This window comes from Nycticebus coucang, chromosome 5, assembly GCF_027406575.1.
Source record: "Nycticebus coucang isolate mNycCou1 chromosome 5, mNycCou1.pri, whole genome shotgun sequence".
NCBI lineage: Eukaryota > Metazoa > Chordata > Mammalia > Primates > Lorisidae > Nycticebus > Nycticebus coucang.
Genome location: NC_069784.1, coordinates 129549987 through 129569836, shown reverse-complemented (window position 1 = coordinate 129569836; position 19850 = coordinate 129549987). Strand labels below are relative to the sequence as shown.

Sequence of the window (19850 nt, the reverse complement as noted above, 5' to 3'; positions counted from 1 at the left end):
CAGAGACATATCTGGAAGCCGGCTTAAGTGATTTTCTTGCCTCAGCCTCCCAAGTAGCTGGGACTACAGGCGCCCGCCACAACGCCCGGCTATGTTTTGGTTGCAGCCATCATTGTTGTTTGGTGGGCCTGGGCTGGATTCGAACCCACCAGCTGAGGTGTATGTGGCTGGCGCTTTAGCCACTTGAGCCACAGCGCCGAGCCCAGAGTGAATTTTCTTAAACACAAGTCTGATTATGCTATTTGCCTGCTTACATCAGTTCAAAGTCTCATTGGCCTTTGAAAAAACCTTATAGTTTAAAACACAACTTACAAGGCCCGTGTGATGTGATTTTGCCACAGCTATCAGGTTGTCTCTCTGTTCCATGGCCAGAATGAAGCCTGGACCACACCTGCATCTCCTTATTAGATCATGTTATGCTCAGGTCTTTTGCAAATCTTTGATTTTCTTTACTTCAAAGTAGTGAGTACAATTTTTTTTGTTCTGTGGATATCTTTTATAGCATTTAAGGTGGGGATTTTAGTGTGCCCATCACTTAAATAGTGTTCATTGTGCCTGGTAGGTAGGTTTTTACCCCTCTCCTTTCTCCCCTGTCTAGACATGTTTTGTGGCCTAGGATGTGATCAATCATAGTTAGTGTTCCATGTGCTGAAGAGAAAAACTATATTAAGTCATTTTGGGATAGAATGTTCTGTAAATGTCTGTTAAGTCTATTTGTTCTAGAGCAGGGGTGTCCAACCTGTGGCCTGCAGGCCACATGCTGATTTTGTGAGAGGTTTTTTTCGCTTATCTGTGGTGTCATATATCACAAAACATATGTGTGGACTGTTTTTCTTTTTTTTGTTGTTTGTTTGTTTTAGTTTTTCTAATCAGCTTTGGTTAGTGTTTGTGCATTTATTGTATGGTCCAAGGCAACTCTTATTTTTCCAATGTGCAGCAGAAAAAAAAAATAAAGGTTTAGACAACCCAGTTTTATAGTTGTTTTAGGTCTATTGTTTCTTAGTTTAGGTTCTGTTTGGAGGATCTGTCCATTTCTGTCAATGGGGTGTTGAAGTCACCAGTGATTATGGTGGTGCTATTTATCATTTGTTTAGTTTGAGTAAAATTTGATTTAAGAATCAGGGTACTTCTGTGTTGGGTGCATAAATAGTTATGATTGTTAAGTATCCTTGTTGAATTGTTCCCTTGACCACTACATAGTGATCATCTTCATCTTTCTTTACTTTTGTTGATTTAAGGTCTATATGTCTGATATGAGAATGGCTACATCAGCTTTCTGTTGGTTTCCATTTGCATGGAATATTGTTTTCCAGCTTTTCACCATGAGTCTAAATGAATCTTTGTGGGTTAGATATGTTTCCCGAAGACAGCACCTACTTGGCTTATATTTTCTTATCCATTCAGCCAGCCTATGTTCCTCCAGTGGGAAATTCAATCTGTTAATACTTACTGAAAATATTGATACACATGATGGATTTTTATTCATTCTGTTGAGTAGACTCTTATTGCTTTGTTTTTTACTTCTAGAGCCACTATGGTATCTGGGCTCTGAACTTTAGATTTTGGGAGATTTTACATTGTGGGTGTCTATTGTGTATAGCCAAGGACATGAACAATATAATAAATAGATAATCTACAGAATGAGAAAAAATATTTTCATGCTATACATCCAATAAAGGACTGATAACCAGAATCTACAAAGAACTCAAGCAAATAAGCAAGAAAAAGATCAAACAATCACATTAAAAAATGAGCAAATGACATGGACAGAAATTTGTTAAAGGCCTAATAGCCAAAAAAACATGAAAAAATGCTCAACATCTCTAATCATCAGGGAAATGTAATTCACACCCACAGTGAGATATCAACTAAGGGATAATATAAAGAACTCCCAAAACAATAGATGCTGCATGGGTACAGGGAGAAAAGAACACTCATTCACTGTTAGTGGATTTGCAAGTACAACCTCTGGAAAGTAGGATGGAGGTATCACAAAGAACTAAAAGTAGGCCTACCTTTGATACAGCAATCCCACTACTAAGCATTCACCCAAAGGAAAGAAAAGACATTTTATAAAAAAAGACACTTGTACCAGAATGTTCATAGCAGCACAATTCACAATTTCAAAGATGTGAAATAACCCAAGCGCCCATCAATATATGAAAGGATTAACAAATTCTGTGGCATATGTATACCATGGAGTACTACAGAGCCAGAAAAAGTGGTGATCTAGTATCTTTTCATAACAACCCTGATAGAACTGGAGACCATTCTGCTAAGTGAATTATTGTAAGAATGGAAAGACAACCACCACATGTACACAATATTAAATTGGGATTAGTCAATTAATGCTTATGTGCACATATGGAAGTAAAACTCAATGGGAAAATAGTGGGGGAAAAGGGGAGGAGGATATTATTGTAAATAAAATGTGTGTACCTCTGTAATGCTCTGAAATAAAAAATAAATTAAAAAAAATAAAAGCATCACAAAAAAGTAGACAAAAGACATGTACAGAAGTTGTTCAAAAGAAGATGGATAAATGGCTAACAAACAGATGAATATGAAGAAATGTTCAACATCACAATAATCAGGGAAATGCAAATTAAAACCACAATGAGAAACCACCTTACCCTGTCAGAATGGTCATCATTAAGAAGTCAAAAAACAACAGATGTTGACAGCGTTTCAGAGAGAAAGGAATGCTTATTTAAGTCTTTGATTTTATCTGCTCATGGGTTTTCCCCCCTGACTCCCCAGTTCTGGGTGACTTGCCTCACCCCATGTTTCCATTTTGCCCCATTTCAACACTCTTATGCAGACCTCATGATCCAAGGATCATGATTCATGAATTGTCTGTCTTCCATGTTTCTTTTTTTTTTTCTTTGTAGAGACAGAGTCTCACTTTATGGCCCTTGGTAGAGTGCCGTGGCCTCACACAGCTCACAGCAACCTCCAACTCCTGGGCTTAAGCGATTCTCTTGCCTCAGCCTCCCTAGTAGCTGGGACTACAGGCACCCGCCACAATGCCCAGCTATTTTTTGGTTGCAGTTTGGCCGGGGCCGGGTTTGAACCCGTCACCCTTGGTATATGGGGCCGGTGCCTTACCGACTGAGCCACAGGTGCCGCCCCTGCCTTCCATGTTTCAAAAGGGAGTGGAGACTTTCTTGCCATTGAATTCCTTGTGTGTGGCACCAAGTGTGCTACTACTTATTGCTGAATAAACCAAAGATTTCATTTATAAATTGTGGCCTGAAAGAAAGAATTAACATAACCACCTTTAGTGTCTGGGTTATAGTATGTTGGGAAATCTTTTATAGAATTATTAGATGTCTCAAACATGTCTAAGAATCTGTTTATGTAGTCCTTGATATTGATATGATTTTCCATGCACCACACTGTGTATAACAAAGTGTGGTGTACCAAATCACCATTGCTTAGCTTTCTTGTAATAAATAATAGCATGCGTGAATCTTCAAGGCTTGATTAGAAAGTTCTTTGGTTTTAGATAGTTCTAGTAACAATGTTTTGGTAAAGAATGGAAAGCAGCTTTGATTTAAGGATGACCACGAGGAATGAGATAGATCATCTCTTTCAGTCTTATACACTGTTCTTTTCCCCAAATCTCCTAAATATTTTTCCCTAAAACAGAAGTTTTTGTATATAAATCATGGTTACTTTGCTCAGTTTTCATGCTGATGAGGGAGAGTTCAGTGAATGGGAATGAATGGTTATGTATGACACTGTGGTTAATTATTTATATTTGCTGTTGTCTGGGTTCTCACCTGTGAGATGATCTACCTAAACACAGGCTGGTACTTGTGTTTGCTTTACAAGAAAGGTCTTCCTGCATTCATTACTCATAAAACATATATCACCTGATCTACATGTGACAATGTGCAGTGAGCAGCTCAGACAAAATTTCCACCTACCTGAAATCTGTCTTACTTTTAATGCACTCCATGTCTGTGCTTGTGGCATGAGCCTCAGGGATATGGTGATATTCAGGGAAGGAGTGAGGGGTAAGCTATTTCTGATTATTAAAAGGAGTTAAAAACTTTGGCAGTTTGTTTTTAGACTATACCAGCATGAGCCTATGTTGAGATGATGGTACCCTAACTGCTCTGTACAGAAGTCAAACTCAGGAGACTGTTGAACATATTTGCTGTCACAGAACCTCCAATGGGAAATTCACAAAAGCCACCTGGGAAATAGATTTCTGGGTAGGGTAGGAGTGGCTCATTCACTTCTGTCCCCATTCCTCAGCCCTGTGCATTCTATATTTCCCGGCTTCTAGATTCTCAGTATATGGAATATCAGTTGAAACAGAATGATGGAGAAAAGTATTGTGCTTTTAAGGAAATATATAGATAGATTAGATAGAACTAGAGATTTGTTCATGAAAAACCCATTTTACCTTCAAGAAAACACAAAGAATCAACTCCCTGTGTGAGTTCAAATTTAATATCAGTCAATCCTATGGGATTTTCTATATGGATGTGCCACTTTGGGGGTGAGGAAAGTATTAGAACAACTTTTCCATTGCTTAATTTCATTGATATATATATATTTTTTTACTAGTGAAGGTATTTTGCAGCTCTGGGTAATCAAACTGTAGATGGCTTTCCAGATATTTGTTAAATCTCCACTCTGTTCCAGGCACATAGGAAGGCATCATACTTACTAAGGGCATCATAGGGAAGAAACACTAATAGAAGACTGTTAGTCTTTTTGTAAATATTTTTGAGTGCTTACTACGTCATTGGGCTGGCACTAAATTTTGAGGGCATGACATGTTCCAGAGCATCAATTCTAATTTGAAGACAATGAAGTATTTCTAACAGTGTTGTAGTTGTTCACTGGTGTGTTGAATGGAGTTTTGAGGGTGTAGGCTATAGATGAAGAGAGTAGCAATGAGATGGTTATTGTTTAAGATAATAACTTATAAGATAATGACTGAGGCAGGAATGTGGAGAGGGAGAGGGAAGAGAGATTGGATAAACATTAGGACTCACCTGGTGTGATGTTTGAGTGAATGTTGGGGAGGGGCCAGACTGAGATCACTTACAGTTTCTGGGTTTGATTATAGGGTGGATAGTGTTACTATCACACTTACTGCAGTGTACATACAGATAAACATATTATAATATCTATTTCAGAGATACCAGCAAAGCATGGTGGGACTATAGAAGACAGGACATGAGAGGAATGTGTAATCATACAATGGACTTAGAAGGTTGACTGGCCTCAGTCTCATTCTGGCTTTGTTGCTTAGTTATGTATGTAAGTTAGGCTTTGTTGCTTAACTTCTCCGTGGAGAAGTTAATTAACCACACCACTCTGAAGTTCCTCATCTGTGACAAAGAGGATAAACACAGTATCTACCATGAAGATCTTTGGAGATAACATTAATCAGTTATTACAGTGACTATACAGAGAAATTACTGGACAAATATGAGATTATTGTAAGAACTAATTGCCTTCTAAAGTCAGAAACGGCTTAATAGAGGTGGTGCTTGACCTGGTTATCAAGGGATGAATAACTGTTAACCAGGTGAAGAATGGGGGAAGGAAATAAAATATTCAAAGGCATGGAGATGTTAGAGTCTGATATTTCTGAAGAATAGAGAAAAGTTTAAGGAAATAGGAAATAGATAAATTTTGCTTGTACATCGAGGCCAGTATAGGAAGGTACTAGCTTGTCATTTAGATTGGGGTTTTTAGATGGACTCTTATAAATGAAATGACAGGCTTCCATTCAGGGATGGTCCTGTGTGTTCACACTTTGATGCTCCATTCTTCTTCAAACGTACAACAGTGACAGACAAAGAGAAACAGAAAACCAAAAAGGCATAGTTTCAGAAACATGGTAATAATCTCTGTGGATCAGAAATGAATAGCAGCAGCATGACTGAGTCATGGGCCTGATGGGCACCTGATCTGGAAGCAGGGAGAAGGTTGCCTCCTGCCATAGGTTAAGGCAGTGTTTTTCAACCATTTTTATTGTACAGCACACTTGAATTTATAGTTAAACCTTCCACAGCACACTCAGATTATGTTGATAAAAAAAGAGTGAAAAAGAATATACTTACTGTGCTTTGAACTTCTTTTGAAAATAATTTAATGAATAATCTTTAAAAATGTTCACAGCGTACCTAAGATCATTTCACAGAACACCAGTTGAAAATAACTAGGTTAAAGGGTGTGGGGTTAAAAAAAGATAAAAAGAGAATGTAGTTGCCAAACCACTGCCTGAAGTTACACATTTAGCAAGCTGTTGACCTTGGAAGGAAGAAATACAAGCACAAACCAGGTTCCAAAACTAGTCATCAGCTACATTAGTGCTGGGATATACAGATGCTCCTTGACTTACAGTGGGGTTATGTCCTGATTAACCTGTCATAGTTGAAAATGTTGTAAGTCAAAAATGTGTTTAATATATCTAACCTACATGTAGACCACTTTAAACATGCTCAGAACACTTACATTAGCTTACAGTTGGACAAAATCATCTAACACAAATCCTATTTTAGAAGGAAGTTTTGAATAGCTCCTATGAGAACATCACACTGTATATTGCTAGCCTAGGAAAAGACCAGAGTTCAAAATTCAAAATATGGTTTCTACTGAATGCATATTCCTTTTGTACTATCATAAAGTCATTACATGTTGAACCATAATAAGTCTGAGACTGGCTATACAAGATTCCCTGTCATTAATAAGCACATGACTAGTTCTGTGTTAGGTAGGGGTAACCTCCAAAGCACAAAATAGGAAGCTATAAACACGGAGGTAAAGAGAGAGACAGAGGAGAGAGAGGTAGAGAGACAGTGAAACAAATACATCCTCCCACATACAGAAAAAGAGCCAGACAAAGAAAAGACATAAAACCTTTCCATTTGCAATTCTGCAAACTTAAATTCTGCTATGAACTGAGTGTTTGTGTACCACTACTCCCCCATACATATGTTGAAACCTGAATCCCTGAAGTGATGCTATTAGGAGGTGGGGCCTTGGGAAGTAATAAAGTGATGAGGCTGAAGCCATCATGAATGGGATTCCTCTACTAGTACATATCCAAAAGACCAAAAAATCACTTTATAACAAAGATATTTGCACCAGATTGTTCATTGCAGCTCAATTAATAATAGCCAAGTCATGGAAGAAGCCCAAGTGCCCATCGACCCATGAATGGATTAATAAATTGTGGTATATGTATACCATGGAATATTATGCAGCCCTAAAAAAGGATGGAGACTTTACCTCTTTTACATTTACATGGATGGAGCTGGAACATATCCTACTTAGTAAAGTATCTCAAGAATGGAAGAAAAAATATCTCATGTACTCAAGACTATTATGAAACCAATTTACAATCACTCACACTTTTATTTATATGAAGAATAGATCACAACTATGGCCCAAGATGAAGGAGGGAGGAGGGGGGTTGGGAGGGATGGGGGGAGGTCAGATCGAGGGAGGGTGAATGGAGGGATCACACCTAGGGTGTGTAAGGGTATGTATTGGATCTAGTAGTATAGAGTATAAATGCCTTAACACAATAATTAAGTAAACGAGATGAGGTATATATTAACCAGTATGATGTAAGCTTTCCTAATTCTATATGAAATCAGCACTTTGTACCCCATAAATGTATTAATGTATACATGATCTATGTGTTTATAATTTAATAAAAAATAAAAAATTAAAAAAAGAAGAGACCACAGAGATACGATTTTCTTCTCTGTCATATGAGGATACTCTGAGAAAATGAGCCTTCTACAAACTAAGAAGAGAGCTCTCATCAGACACTGGATTTGCCCACATTTTGAGTTTGAACTCCTCATTCTCCAGAATTGTGAGAAATATTTGTTGTTAAAGTCACTCACTCTATAGTACTCTGTTATAGTAGACCAAAGTGACTAAGAAAAATCTCTAAACATTAAAAAATAATAACATTAAGAAAGACAGGCTGTAGAATTAAAAATTAGAAGATAACTTCATTTTAAATTTAATAAAATTTTAAAACCCTAACTGAAAATTTAAACATGGGGTTCAAAGAATCTTTTAACAATTTTTGGAAGCTAATTAGGAACAAATAATTAGGAACAAAACAAATAACATAATAAATAATAAAGTATAAGTGAGTTTTGAAAAAAATGTAGAAATACTCAAAAAAACTTCCTTGATAAAGGAAGTTCAATAGATGACATAAACCTACATTAGGCACTTTCAAAACAGAGTATTAGTAATTTGGATGTAGATATTAAGGCATAGAAAGATGCAGAGATTAAAAAGTAGGGAAAAGGAGCTAAGACATTGAAAAAAATCACTGGACTCTAATATATGAGGGCTGTACAGAAAGTCTCAAACCATTTTTGATATTTTTTTGTGTTACATGTCTGGATGATTTCTGGATAGCCCTAATATATCTAATAATAGTCCCAAAAGAAGAGAATGAGAGAATGTCAGAAAAACACTATTTGAAGATCTCTGTTAATTTTCCATGCTTGAAAAAATATGTCAGTTACAATCAAGAAATTCACTCTGAGGATTGAGCAATGTAAATAAAAATAAGTCCATAACTAGACACACAGAAAATCAGGGATAATGAGAAAGTCTTAAAAGAGTAAAAAGAAAAAATATATACAATGAATGACAGACTGATAGGAGAAATCCATACAATGGTTGATAGAAGATAAATGATCAAAATATACAAAGTGCTAGATGAAAATACTTTTATCCCTCACCTCAAGTATTATCCAATTTTTAGGGCAGAATGAAGCCATTATAATACACACAGAGACTGAGAATTTACTACCTACAGACCTTCATTAAAAAGATTATTCAAAGAGGTACTTTACTAAACAGAAAAGTGCTTCTCATGGGATGATATGTGATAAATGAAACAAAGGTGAGCGCAGAAATTGATAAATTTATGATTTCTGATTGACAAATAATAACAATTTAAGCATAATAAATTTATAATAATATAAATAATATAATAATTTTTATAACATTTTTAATGGAAAATAAAAATCTAGATTGCAATAACAAGGGAGTAGGCATTCAAGCAGAGGTTAAAAATGTCTTGAGTTATGTTCTATTCATGATGAATTTAGAAATATTACACATCAGAGAAATGACATGAAAGAGAAGGAAGTGAAAAACAAAAGTAACATGAATGTAACCTGAAACACAAAGTAAACTTTATGATAAATGTAAGTAGATTAAACTTACCTGTGAAAAGACACAAATAAACATCAAAAAATCAAAATCCATTTATAAGCTGCTTATAAAAGAAAAAGCAAAAATAAATCGACCAACCAACCACACAAAAAGATTGAAAATAAAAATACAGAAATACTGACAAAGTTACAACTGTAGCAATAAAAATTAAGGAGCAATATGAAAGATTTGGAAGACAAAATGAGTCATTTTGATTTAGTCTTACGTGGAATATGTGCAAAATTTGCTTATGTAATACATTATACGTGAATGCTAAAAATTTCAAGAAATTGATATCTTATTAATCTTATTTTCTGAACACAATGCAATGAATTTCAAAATCAAAAAGAAAAGAATTAGTAAGAAGTTCCTGTATGTTAAGAAACCTACAAATATGCACTAGAATATCTCATGGTTATAAAGAAATGATTCAGAATGGAAAATCAGGAAGATATAAGTAAAGTAGAATTCTGAGGTGAATTTATAGCTCTACATTTATTTTTGTTTTATCCTTTATCTTGGATTTACTTATTTGTTGTAATAGATTTAGGGGGTACAAATTTTTTTTTTTTGTTACATGAATAAATTACATGGTCAAGAAGCCTAGGTTTTTAATATACCCATCACCTAAATAGTGTATGTTGTACCCAACAGGTAATTTTTCATCCTCTACTCCCACCCATGATCCCCCTTCTGAGTCCCCAGTGTCTACTATGCCACTGTGTATGACCAAGTACACTTGCTGCTTAGCTCCCACTTGGAAGTTGAGAACATGTGGTATTTGGTTCTTTGTTCCTGACTTACTTTACTTAGGATAATGGCTTCCAATTCCATCCAAGTTGCTGCAAAAGACATTATTTCTTTCTTTTTCATGACTAAGCAGTATTCCATGGTGTGTATATATACACACACTATGTCTTCTTTATCTACTCATCGATTGGCAGGCATGTGGATTGGTTCCACATCTTTGCAATTGTGAGTTGTGCTGCAATAAAAATTCAGGTCAAATGTCTTCTTTATAAAATGACTTACTTTCCTCTGGGTAGATCCCCAGGAGGGAGATTGTTGGATCGAATTTTAGATCTACTGTTAGTTCTCTGAAAAATCTCCACACAGTTTTCCGCAGAGGTTGTTCTAATTTACATTCCCACCAAGAGTGTGTAACTGTTCCCTTTTCATGGCACCCATGGCAGCCTCTATCATTTTCTTTGACTTGCTATTAATGGTCATTCCGACAAGGGTCAGGTGGTTTCTCACTGTGGTTTTAGTTTGCATTTCCCTGATCCTGAACATTTTTCCATATGTTTGTTGGTCATTTGTCTATCTTCTTTTGAAAAATTTCTGTTCGTGTCTTTAACCTACTTTTTAAAGGTGATCTAAAACCAATAATATAAATGAATGAGATAAAAATCAGCTCTAGCAATTAGAAAAAGAGTAACAGTAAATTTAAAGAATTTTCAAATAATACATGGTAGGGATAATGAATTAAGAGCAGAAATTAATGAAAGAAAAAATAGAAGAAACAGGTAGAAAGAAAAATAGGGACAGATTTTTTAATTTTTGAAATAGGAAACCAAAGTACATTGTTGTAGAGGACTAAAAATTTTATATATTGCAAGAGGGGATGAAGTGTCCTATAAATAAAATTGAGAATATTTAAAAAGTTTAAGATGCATGCAACTCTACTTCCAGATAAATGCTTAGCCTTGACAAGCGCTTGAATATATGCACGATAAAAGTTTTACAAAGCCATTAGCTGCCATATTGTTGTGATAATGCAAAATTGTAAAGAACCTAAATACAGATGGTGCCAAAATGTGCATACACATTTTAAGAAAGGAAAAATAACAACTCTTAAAATTGCAATAACATACACTGATAACAAAAGATGACTACAAGTCACATTGAGCACCTCTTGTCATTGCAAAAGTCAAACGTGACTTGAGTATTACACACATAATACAGTTTTTTCCTTTCTTAAAATGTGTATACATGTTTTGGCACACTCCGTATGTATCAGTAAGTGAAGAGAAAAACTGTGGCATTTTTACTCACTACCATACTATACAGCACTGAAAATGAACTTTGGCAACATGTGTCAACATAGAAAAAAGTTACAGAGAAAATACATGAAAATGAGGAACATCACATCCAGGTTAGTATAACCTGGGGCGAATGAGAAGGGAATGGAAAAAGGAAGGGGACACAGACACACCAGAGTATATTTTATTCCCTCAAGATAATGTCAAAAAGAAAAAAGGAAGAAAGAAATGTATGATCAGTGAGTCAGAATATGAATCTAGGGGGGGATTTTGATAGCGTGTGGCAGACCTGCTTTCTAAGTATGCGTCTGTACCTACTGCAACCAAGAGTTTACGCATAAGAAGCTTGGTTTTGAAGGCGGCAGGTGGCAATCTCTGTCCTTCAGCAAATGCCCGCCCGTCACTCTCATGACTTCTATTTTCAGAAAAGATTCTGGAAAGAGTAGTCTGCAACGCCATCCTTATCTTTCCATTCCTGTTCATCCCCCATGCCCTCCTACCCTCCAGTGGTCTTGTAGCCCCACAAAACAATGAAACTTGTTTTCGCCAGATCTCTAAGAAGCTTTCCTTTTCCTGCCACACTGACAGCACTTACAGGTTTGGACCCACCTTTCCCTTGGGTCTGTGGCTCTCCTGCGTTCTTTATGTTTTCGTTGGCTGTGACGGCAGCCTGCTGTCTAGGGTTCTACAGCTTCTCTGGGATATGCTGTTCTTTCTTCCCATTCTGATATTGAGTCTCACTCTATGCCTTCTCCAGATTATCTTGTTCAAACTCAGATTTCTACTATTTATATGCTGGTGAGTCCCAATGTTGTATCTTTATTCTAGATTTTTCTCTCAATCCCTACTGCCTACTACATAATGACTATTTCCACTTAGATGCTTCACGTGTCTATCAATCTAAATATTTTACTACTGAGCCAATGCACCCATTTTCCGACTGCATTCTCTCTATTGCTGTCATTTATTCAGTCGTTTAATCGAGGAACTCCGGGATTACCTGGCGCGGGCTTGTCTCCATTTTCCACGTTCTGTCTTCCTCCTCTTCCCCCCTCTTCTTGCTCCCTCCCCTCAGCTCCTCTTCTCATCTCTTTTCCTTCCTGCACATCTACCTAGTTCTCCTTCTTTCCTTTCTTCTTCTTTTCTTTTCTAGTAGAAAATGCTGTGCTATCCAACTTCCCTTCCAACTCCAGCCCTTGCCCCACCCTACTCCTTTGCAAAACAGCAGCAACAAAAGCAAATACTTTTAACAGTCTACTGCTCTGTGGGTTTTATTCTTGAAATACCTATTTGCATTTTGTTTTTGTGACTTTGGGCAAAGCACTGAAGCTCCATTTGCCTTGGTTTCTACTTCTTTAAAATGGATATGATAATAGCACTTCAGACAGAAGGGTAGTTGTGAGAATGCTGAGGGAGCACCTGGCGCGCAGTCAACATGATGTGAGTAGAAGCTTTATACAGATTTCTTAGCTGTCATGGTTTTTATTACTGCTCTGTTATCTGTCTCATTATTCACTACTAGAGATTTTCATTTCATATTAATTTATTAAGTAATATGGAAGGTGGTTACTCTTTTGAAAAAATTGAGCAAGTTTTTCATATTTTCACAGGGAAGATTTTTATCAATTGAAAGCCGAGCTTGGTTTTCCAGGAAGGAGAAAAGATGTTTGTGGAGATGGTGGGGATTGGTGGAGAAACATCCCTAACAGTTTTGTCCGTGCTGTGCTGATGTGGCACGGCTCTGAAATGGTCAAGAATTTTTGCGGCTGGGTCAGTAAAGTATTGGCAGCTTGAAATTATCAGTGATGTGAGGATTTGGTAGCTTGGCATTGTCAACTATGTGAAAATTTGCAAATTGATAAATATCACAAATCAGGGCTCTCGCAATCAGCATTTCACTATATAGTTTTTGCTTAAGATGAGGATTGATATGCAATTTGAGGTAATGACAAACTGGCATACTGCAGATTTTAATGTATCAAGGGAGTAAATTGTGCCTGCAAAGTTTAACTACTATGGATTATAAATCAATGTAATAGTTCATTCAACTAAATCATTCAACATCAGAGGAGGTTCCTTTACATATTCTATGTGTTTTTGAGTGATTATTGGCAAAATTAAGTTTTTGACCCATCTTAAAAAAGGTAAAAGAAAGATATATTTCTTTAACAAAAGGGAAAAATATATTTTCAAAGAAAAAACTTCCCCCCAATTTTAATACAAGTTAGGACAAATCCAGATTTTTAGAATAATTCTTCACTTTTGCCTATAACATTCAACCTGAAAAAAATAGCAGGAGAAAATACCTTCTTAGGCTCTAAATATTTCTGGTGACAAGTTACAATTCCCCTATTGAAAAACTCTCATAACATGCCCAACTGGTTGTTTGCTTTTTTTTTTTTTTTTTTCACTTACCTGGTGAAAAAGCCACATGTAAGACTTTTTTTGAAACTGACTAGTTCTCTGGTTCCACTTCCTGTTGTGAGAAGTAAAATGTATCTGAGACCAAATGAAGTTCTCAAAGATTGTTTTCATTCTCTCATAGAAACCAAGCAAGCTCATATCAATTGAAACTGAAACTCCCTGATATTTCTATAATATGCAGTCTGTCTCTGGGCAGGGAAAACAGTCTTAACAGTTAAATGATTTCTTTGAGGAGAAGAAATAGGATTAACTCACTGACCAAGCTCCACTCCTCCTCAAAAGACCTTTTTCTGATTTGGGAGCTCTCTCTGCTTGAGGTATTATCCATCCTAGGAGCAAGAACCTAGCACAGACCCAGGGCTGGTCCTACATGAAAATGGAGACAAAGCTCACTGTGATTTGGGGCTTTCCCTGGAAGCAGTTACAGGGTGTGATGGTGAAACTGGAGAGTCTCTGGGCCCACTGGCCCCGTGGGGACTGGGTGGAGGAAACAGACTCTCTAGCGCCTGGTAGGAGCATTCGCATGAGCGTTGCCTGCCCCCACCTTTGCAGGTCTCCCAGCTGTCTTCCTCTAGGGACCTACTTGCTCTTGTCCTTTTAATTTAAAAGCTGCCTTTTTTGAATGAACTAATGCAATTTCACCTTCTTTAGGGCCGAGCATGCTAGGAATGACTGCCTACAATTCCCTTTTCTCCCTTGGTTCTTGGTTTGGGTTAAGTACTCTTTGGGGACTCCTGGACTCCAGATTTCCCAAATTTACCCACAGTTGAAATTCACTTCCTCTCTGCTTTGCTTTTAGTTGTGGTTCTCACTTAGCTTCAGGTTAGCCACTCAAAAAACTTATGTACTTGGACATAGATACTTTGTCAGTAAGTACTACTTGGGTTTTATTGATCTCAGATAATTGGCATATCAAAAAAGACCTCAGGAGACTAATATTTGTGGAAACGGTAGGAATTTTAAACCAAGAGGCAGGTCAGCGTGCAGACGTTTGCGGAGCCTTTCCATGACAACATGCCTGGATTTCAGTAACATGCTGTGATGGTGACATGTCTGTCTTTGGTGTACATTGGAGGCAATTACTGCCTTTGTCATTATGGACGATTAATTTCTTTGTGGATAAAATTTTTTCTAATATTCATTAAAAAAAATTCAGTGTGGCATTTCCTAAGATCTGTTTTCTACAGGAATTATCACTTAAGCACTTTAGCTTCCTTATGAATACTGAAGAAAACACAAGATATACTTATCACAAAAAAATTATTATGAATTTTTGTGTTTATTAGATATGAAAAATTTGTTTATCTGAATGATATACGAGTATTCTGTATAATCATATAAGGTAATGCTGTTTAGTTCCCAGAGGATCTTCACATATACACCTTGCCAAATCTTTATGAGACCTATAGGATTAGAATTATTATAGATGTTTTTATTTTACAAACGAAGAAGCAAATTCAGAGAATGACTTCTTGGGTAACACAGCTATTAATTATGACAGCCGTGAATTAATTTTGGGACTCTGGGTTTAAAAATCCTATCCTATTTCCATCCTATCATATTCCCTCTTCAAATATATAGTAGAACAATGTACACTAGCTATTAGATCAATAATTAGATATGTAGCTAGACCACAAGCCGGGTACATCTAGAATACTGACATTATAAATGCTGTTATAAGATTAAACACTACTTTTGAGAATTACTTTTCAACTGTATATATATTTTTTGAATTCTCTACATGTGAACATAAAAGATTGTCATATAGACCCGAGTAAATTCAGTTTAGGTATTGCAGGAAACAGGAAACTTCTTTAAGCAAATATTTCCTCTCTTTCTCTCATGCACACAAATACTCAACCATTTGAAAGGAATTTTGGGGATTTATTTCCCATTTTTGCTGGTCATCTGCTTTTACATTTGTTTAAAATGTATTGCAAACAAAATGTGCATTTCAGACATATTGTCTTGTGTAGGTGGTAACTAATTTATCTTCCATACAACATGTAAGAAATATTCAGAGATCCTTAAAAACAGAATACAAATTTAAATTTGCCTGCAAATAAGAATGTCCAGATAAGGAGGGTTGAGAGTTCCTGAGATCTCACTTAAAGAGAATGCGGAATTTCTTCTGCTGGGACGTTTAATTTATGTGGTTTGGGTATAACTTATGTGTGGCTGCAGGACCATCAATTTAATAGTCCCAAAGGAACCTGTAATGTTTTTAGGTGACAACAGTTATCTTTGAGGTTTACTTAAATAATCATTGTTATTGAGAAATTATAAGAATAGAAGTGGGATATATTTTTCCATCTCTCACCAAAATGTAAAAGGGGAACTACGGTATGATTTTTAAAAACTTCTCTGAACATGGTGCTATCATAACCAGAGCGGCAGTGAGAGAGCAGCCTGTGGGTGGGAACAGGAAACATTAGTGATAAATGCTCTGTGACATTTTTTTTTTTTCAGGTTCAGCTCCATGTATATTGATTCTAATTAGCACATTTTGTGCCTCAGCTCTGAGCTCCCCGTGAGCTCTGCCTGGGGAGTTTTTTTTAGATTCTATCCTGCTCATAAACACTGCCACCTCCTCCCTCCTTCTCTCTTTACAAATGTTACAACACAATCCGAAATTTCCTCTTTTCATTCCTTCCTGCGTTTTCAGCAGGTTCCTTTGCGTCAGAAGCCGAGGAAGAAAACTCAAGGTAATGAGATCTCTTTTGTTTCTTTATCCCCTTTGGCATGAGTGTGGATTTTCTCCTGGATGCTTTCCTTGGGATCAGATTTTTGTCTGTCTTACTGCTAAGACAAGTGAGGAGGTGGAGGGCAGATTAATTGTGGTTATTTTTGAATCGATTTTAAGAAATGCCAACACGTGCTGTTCATTGGGCTTAATCCCCTCGCTGTGTGTCCATAGAGCTTAGAGGAGCTGGCATTGGGGAGCTGTGTTTTTAGGTGGGCATTAACCCTTCAATGTCTATCGCATAGCTACCGTTGTTAGTGAAAGAGGCTAGCTTACTGTGATGATGTGTCTGCCAGCCTCAGGATTTTAATTTCTTCAGTTTACTCCTGGTGAATGATATTCTTAGACTTAGATATTCTTAATACTTGCATATTAGCCTCCCCGTTTCTTTGGTCATATTTTAAACCTTCTAAGCTTCCAAGGAATTTTTTAAAGACAAAGCAGACACATGCCTCCCTCACCTTTGCAGTAACTTTGCACACATCTTAATGAAAATCACATTCCCAAAAGGTAAACAATTCAAAGTTGCCTGTCTCTGCCTCATACATCAGGGTAATGCTTTACCACGGCTTCATGTAATTGTTGCAGGTTTTTTCACGATGAGTCGGAGGAGGATATCATGTAAAGATCTGGGACACGCTGACTGCCAAGGATGGCTATATAAGAAAAAGGAAAAAGGAAGTTTCCTAAGCAACAAATGGAAAAAGTTCTGGGTGGTACTGAAGGGGTCGTCGCTGTACTGGTATAGCAATCAAATGGTGAGTTGCTTTATCCCTCCTGTTCCCGGCCACTTTGAAAAAGGGTGCATGAAGGATCACAGATCGGGGGACCCATATGGGAAAGTTAATTTTGATTTCTGAGACTTGGAACAGAGATAATAAACAAATAAGTTACAGAAACCATTTCTGGTCCAGTGGGTATGTAGGTTATTCTATTGTGTTTCAGAGGGTAGGAAACAAACCCGCCTGCAAACTGCTCTGGGGGAGCACGGGGCTGAGGAAACGGACGTCCTTGTTGAAGGAGGCTTTCAGGTTCTGTTAACCTCCTGAGAGGTTCTCACAGATTCAGGATTTATGTGGACACTGCTCCATGTGGGAACTTTCTATTGTTAAGGGAATCAGCTTGACAACTGATCAAAGATGTCAGTGGATTTGGTTCAGTGCAACTGTTCCCATTTTACCTGGCTGCTCCTTCCTTCGTCTGACTTTGTCTGTTAGGTGGGTAGGTTTGCAGTCACTCCCCTGTGTGCCGACTCTGTGTTGGGGATTCTTGTCTCTTATTCTTCAGTGTGTTCCGTGATGGCATTGAATGACTCGTGCGTGGACAACCCTTGCTGGGATAGTTGTCTAGTTTATCCTGTAATGGTGTGGTCTACTTCCCAGGCTAGCTTCCTATTGAAAATGGCTGGAAATACAGTTCTTGCTAGAAGGTGTGCTGGTCTTTCACAGCCTGAAATGTATTGAAAATGATGATGCTGAATGTTGAATGAGCAGAGACTTTCTCGCCCTGCTGGAGTTGATTGTTGATCTTAGGACAGTTTGAGTTTCTTTGTGGTCTAGTGAGGATCACAATGGATATCTTTTAATCAGTTAAGGAAAAGGTACTTAGGAATCACCTATAAGCCAGAATAATTCTTTTTCTGAGGCACTATGCTTTGGAAATGACTTATCTATGGCCACACTCAAGCCTCAGAGCTATAGTACCTACCACTTTATAAATGCAAGGTAAGCACTGCATATTGTTTGTGGGTCAAATTTTTAGTTGATAAATTTACATTCAGTAGCCAGTAATCAAAAATTTGTGTTACCCACATGCCCCTGGGCACCAGCCCCTGTCTAAGACTTGCTTAAGCTGTATTGATATCCAGTCCCAGTGACTGGGAATGAACACACTGCCCTGTGGCCTCTCTGCTCCCCTGTTCCAAGCTCGTTTCAGGTTCACACCATTCAAAACATGGTACAAAGCTCCTCATCGAGTTTCAAAACCATATGCTTTATTTTTCCCCAAGCATTTGCTGACTTTCAACAACTTGATCAAAGTTTTAGGGGATTCACGGAAAGTCACCTGGCAAGGTGTGAAGGCTTCCACTCTCTATTTTTTTCTCTCTTCCATTCTCTTACTTTCTTCTCCACTTGGATAGTTAGTTCTTCATCTTGTCTAACATTAATAGCTTTATTCAAATTAAGGCAACCTGGGGCAGTGGCCTTGCCTTCTATTATAAGGGAGTTTTCCTAAACAAGTACAGCTTCCTTCTTAAGAGGAATTAACGTTAACAAAAATTCCTCTTTCTCGTTTTATATTATTTTAGGCACTTGCTTTTGGTGAGGTATGGCTAACGATGGTCATCTTCACCTTTTATAAAATGAGAGGACTCACTGATTGGCCTTTTCATGGCTCCCAGGGAATTTCCAGCACCTGTTGGACTGACTGGGTGCTGATGGAGTATGGCACGTCTGTGGGAGGTAATAAAGCTCAGAGAGAAGCAGGACGTTCATCGTCCCAGCCAATCAAATTATTCTGGAAATACGAACTATGTTCTGGGCACTGTCTCTGTCTTGGTAGAACTGAAGGAAAGTCCTTCGGAACCGCTCATACTTACAGATTTGGCCCATTTGGTTCCATCAGCTCATTTGGCTTTTGCATCTCTTAGAGGAGCAATGAGGTTCCTATTTAAGGCATTAGGGAGCTCACGCTTCCACTGTGAGCAGACTGGGCTAGAGAGGAAAGGGAGAGAGCCTCAGACACGGTCACACACTCCTGTCCTGACTTGCTTTCATGTTAACACAGAAAGCAGGATTCACGCTGTAAGTCACGTACCTGAAAAAAGTTAGATTAGCAACATCCCAGGGAAAACAAACTTGCTGTTATCTCAGGGAATTATAAGATTAAGTTAATGGTCTGTAACAGGAGGACCCTTCCATAGAGGAATTCATTCTATCTCTCTTGGTTTGACACTCACACACACACATGCACACATACACACACAGCCTCACATCTTAATTATATGTTTGTCGTGGGAGAAAAAAGGCAACTCATAGAACATTTAATTAGCAGTCATGCTCCTACAATCTGTGGGAATATCAACTGTGAAATAAGGGCCAAACACCCCCCGCCAAGTGAAGAAGATTTATTTATTTTCTGCCACTCAAAGAATTCAGATTCAGTAAACGCTCCCAAAGCACCCTCGTGTATGGTCAGACTTCTGTTCTACCTTCCGTATTCTTTAGTCTCGAGGAAGGATAAGCCCTGTCATTGACACTTGCTCACACAGCCTGATAGGAGAGGTAACAGAGCCAACAGCATCTTGGGAAGAGTCACCTCTTGCTGTCTACTCTAAGGTAAGGAATAGAGGATTCAAGGCACCTCTCATCCCTGCTCCGATTTACTCCTCAAAAATACCCTCGGAAGTAGTA

At 37.6% G+C, this 19850-nt stretch overlaps 1 protein-coding gene across 1 annotated transcript in view; it reads left to right on the top strand.

The window, feature by feature from the left end:
* The window catches only part of IPCEF1 (interaction protein for cytohesin exchange factors 1), a 181770-nt gene that overhangs the window by 79994 nt on the left and 81926 nt on the right, over positions 1-19850 (top strand). The window contains exons 5-6 of the mRNA XM_053591327.1: positions 16360-16399; positions 17026-17195. Coding sequence (XP_053447302.1) covers positions 16360-16399; positions 17026-17195 — 210 coding nt within the window. The remainder of the gene's footprint in view (positions 1-16359; positions 16400-17025; positions 17196-19850) is intronic.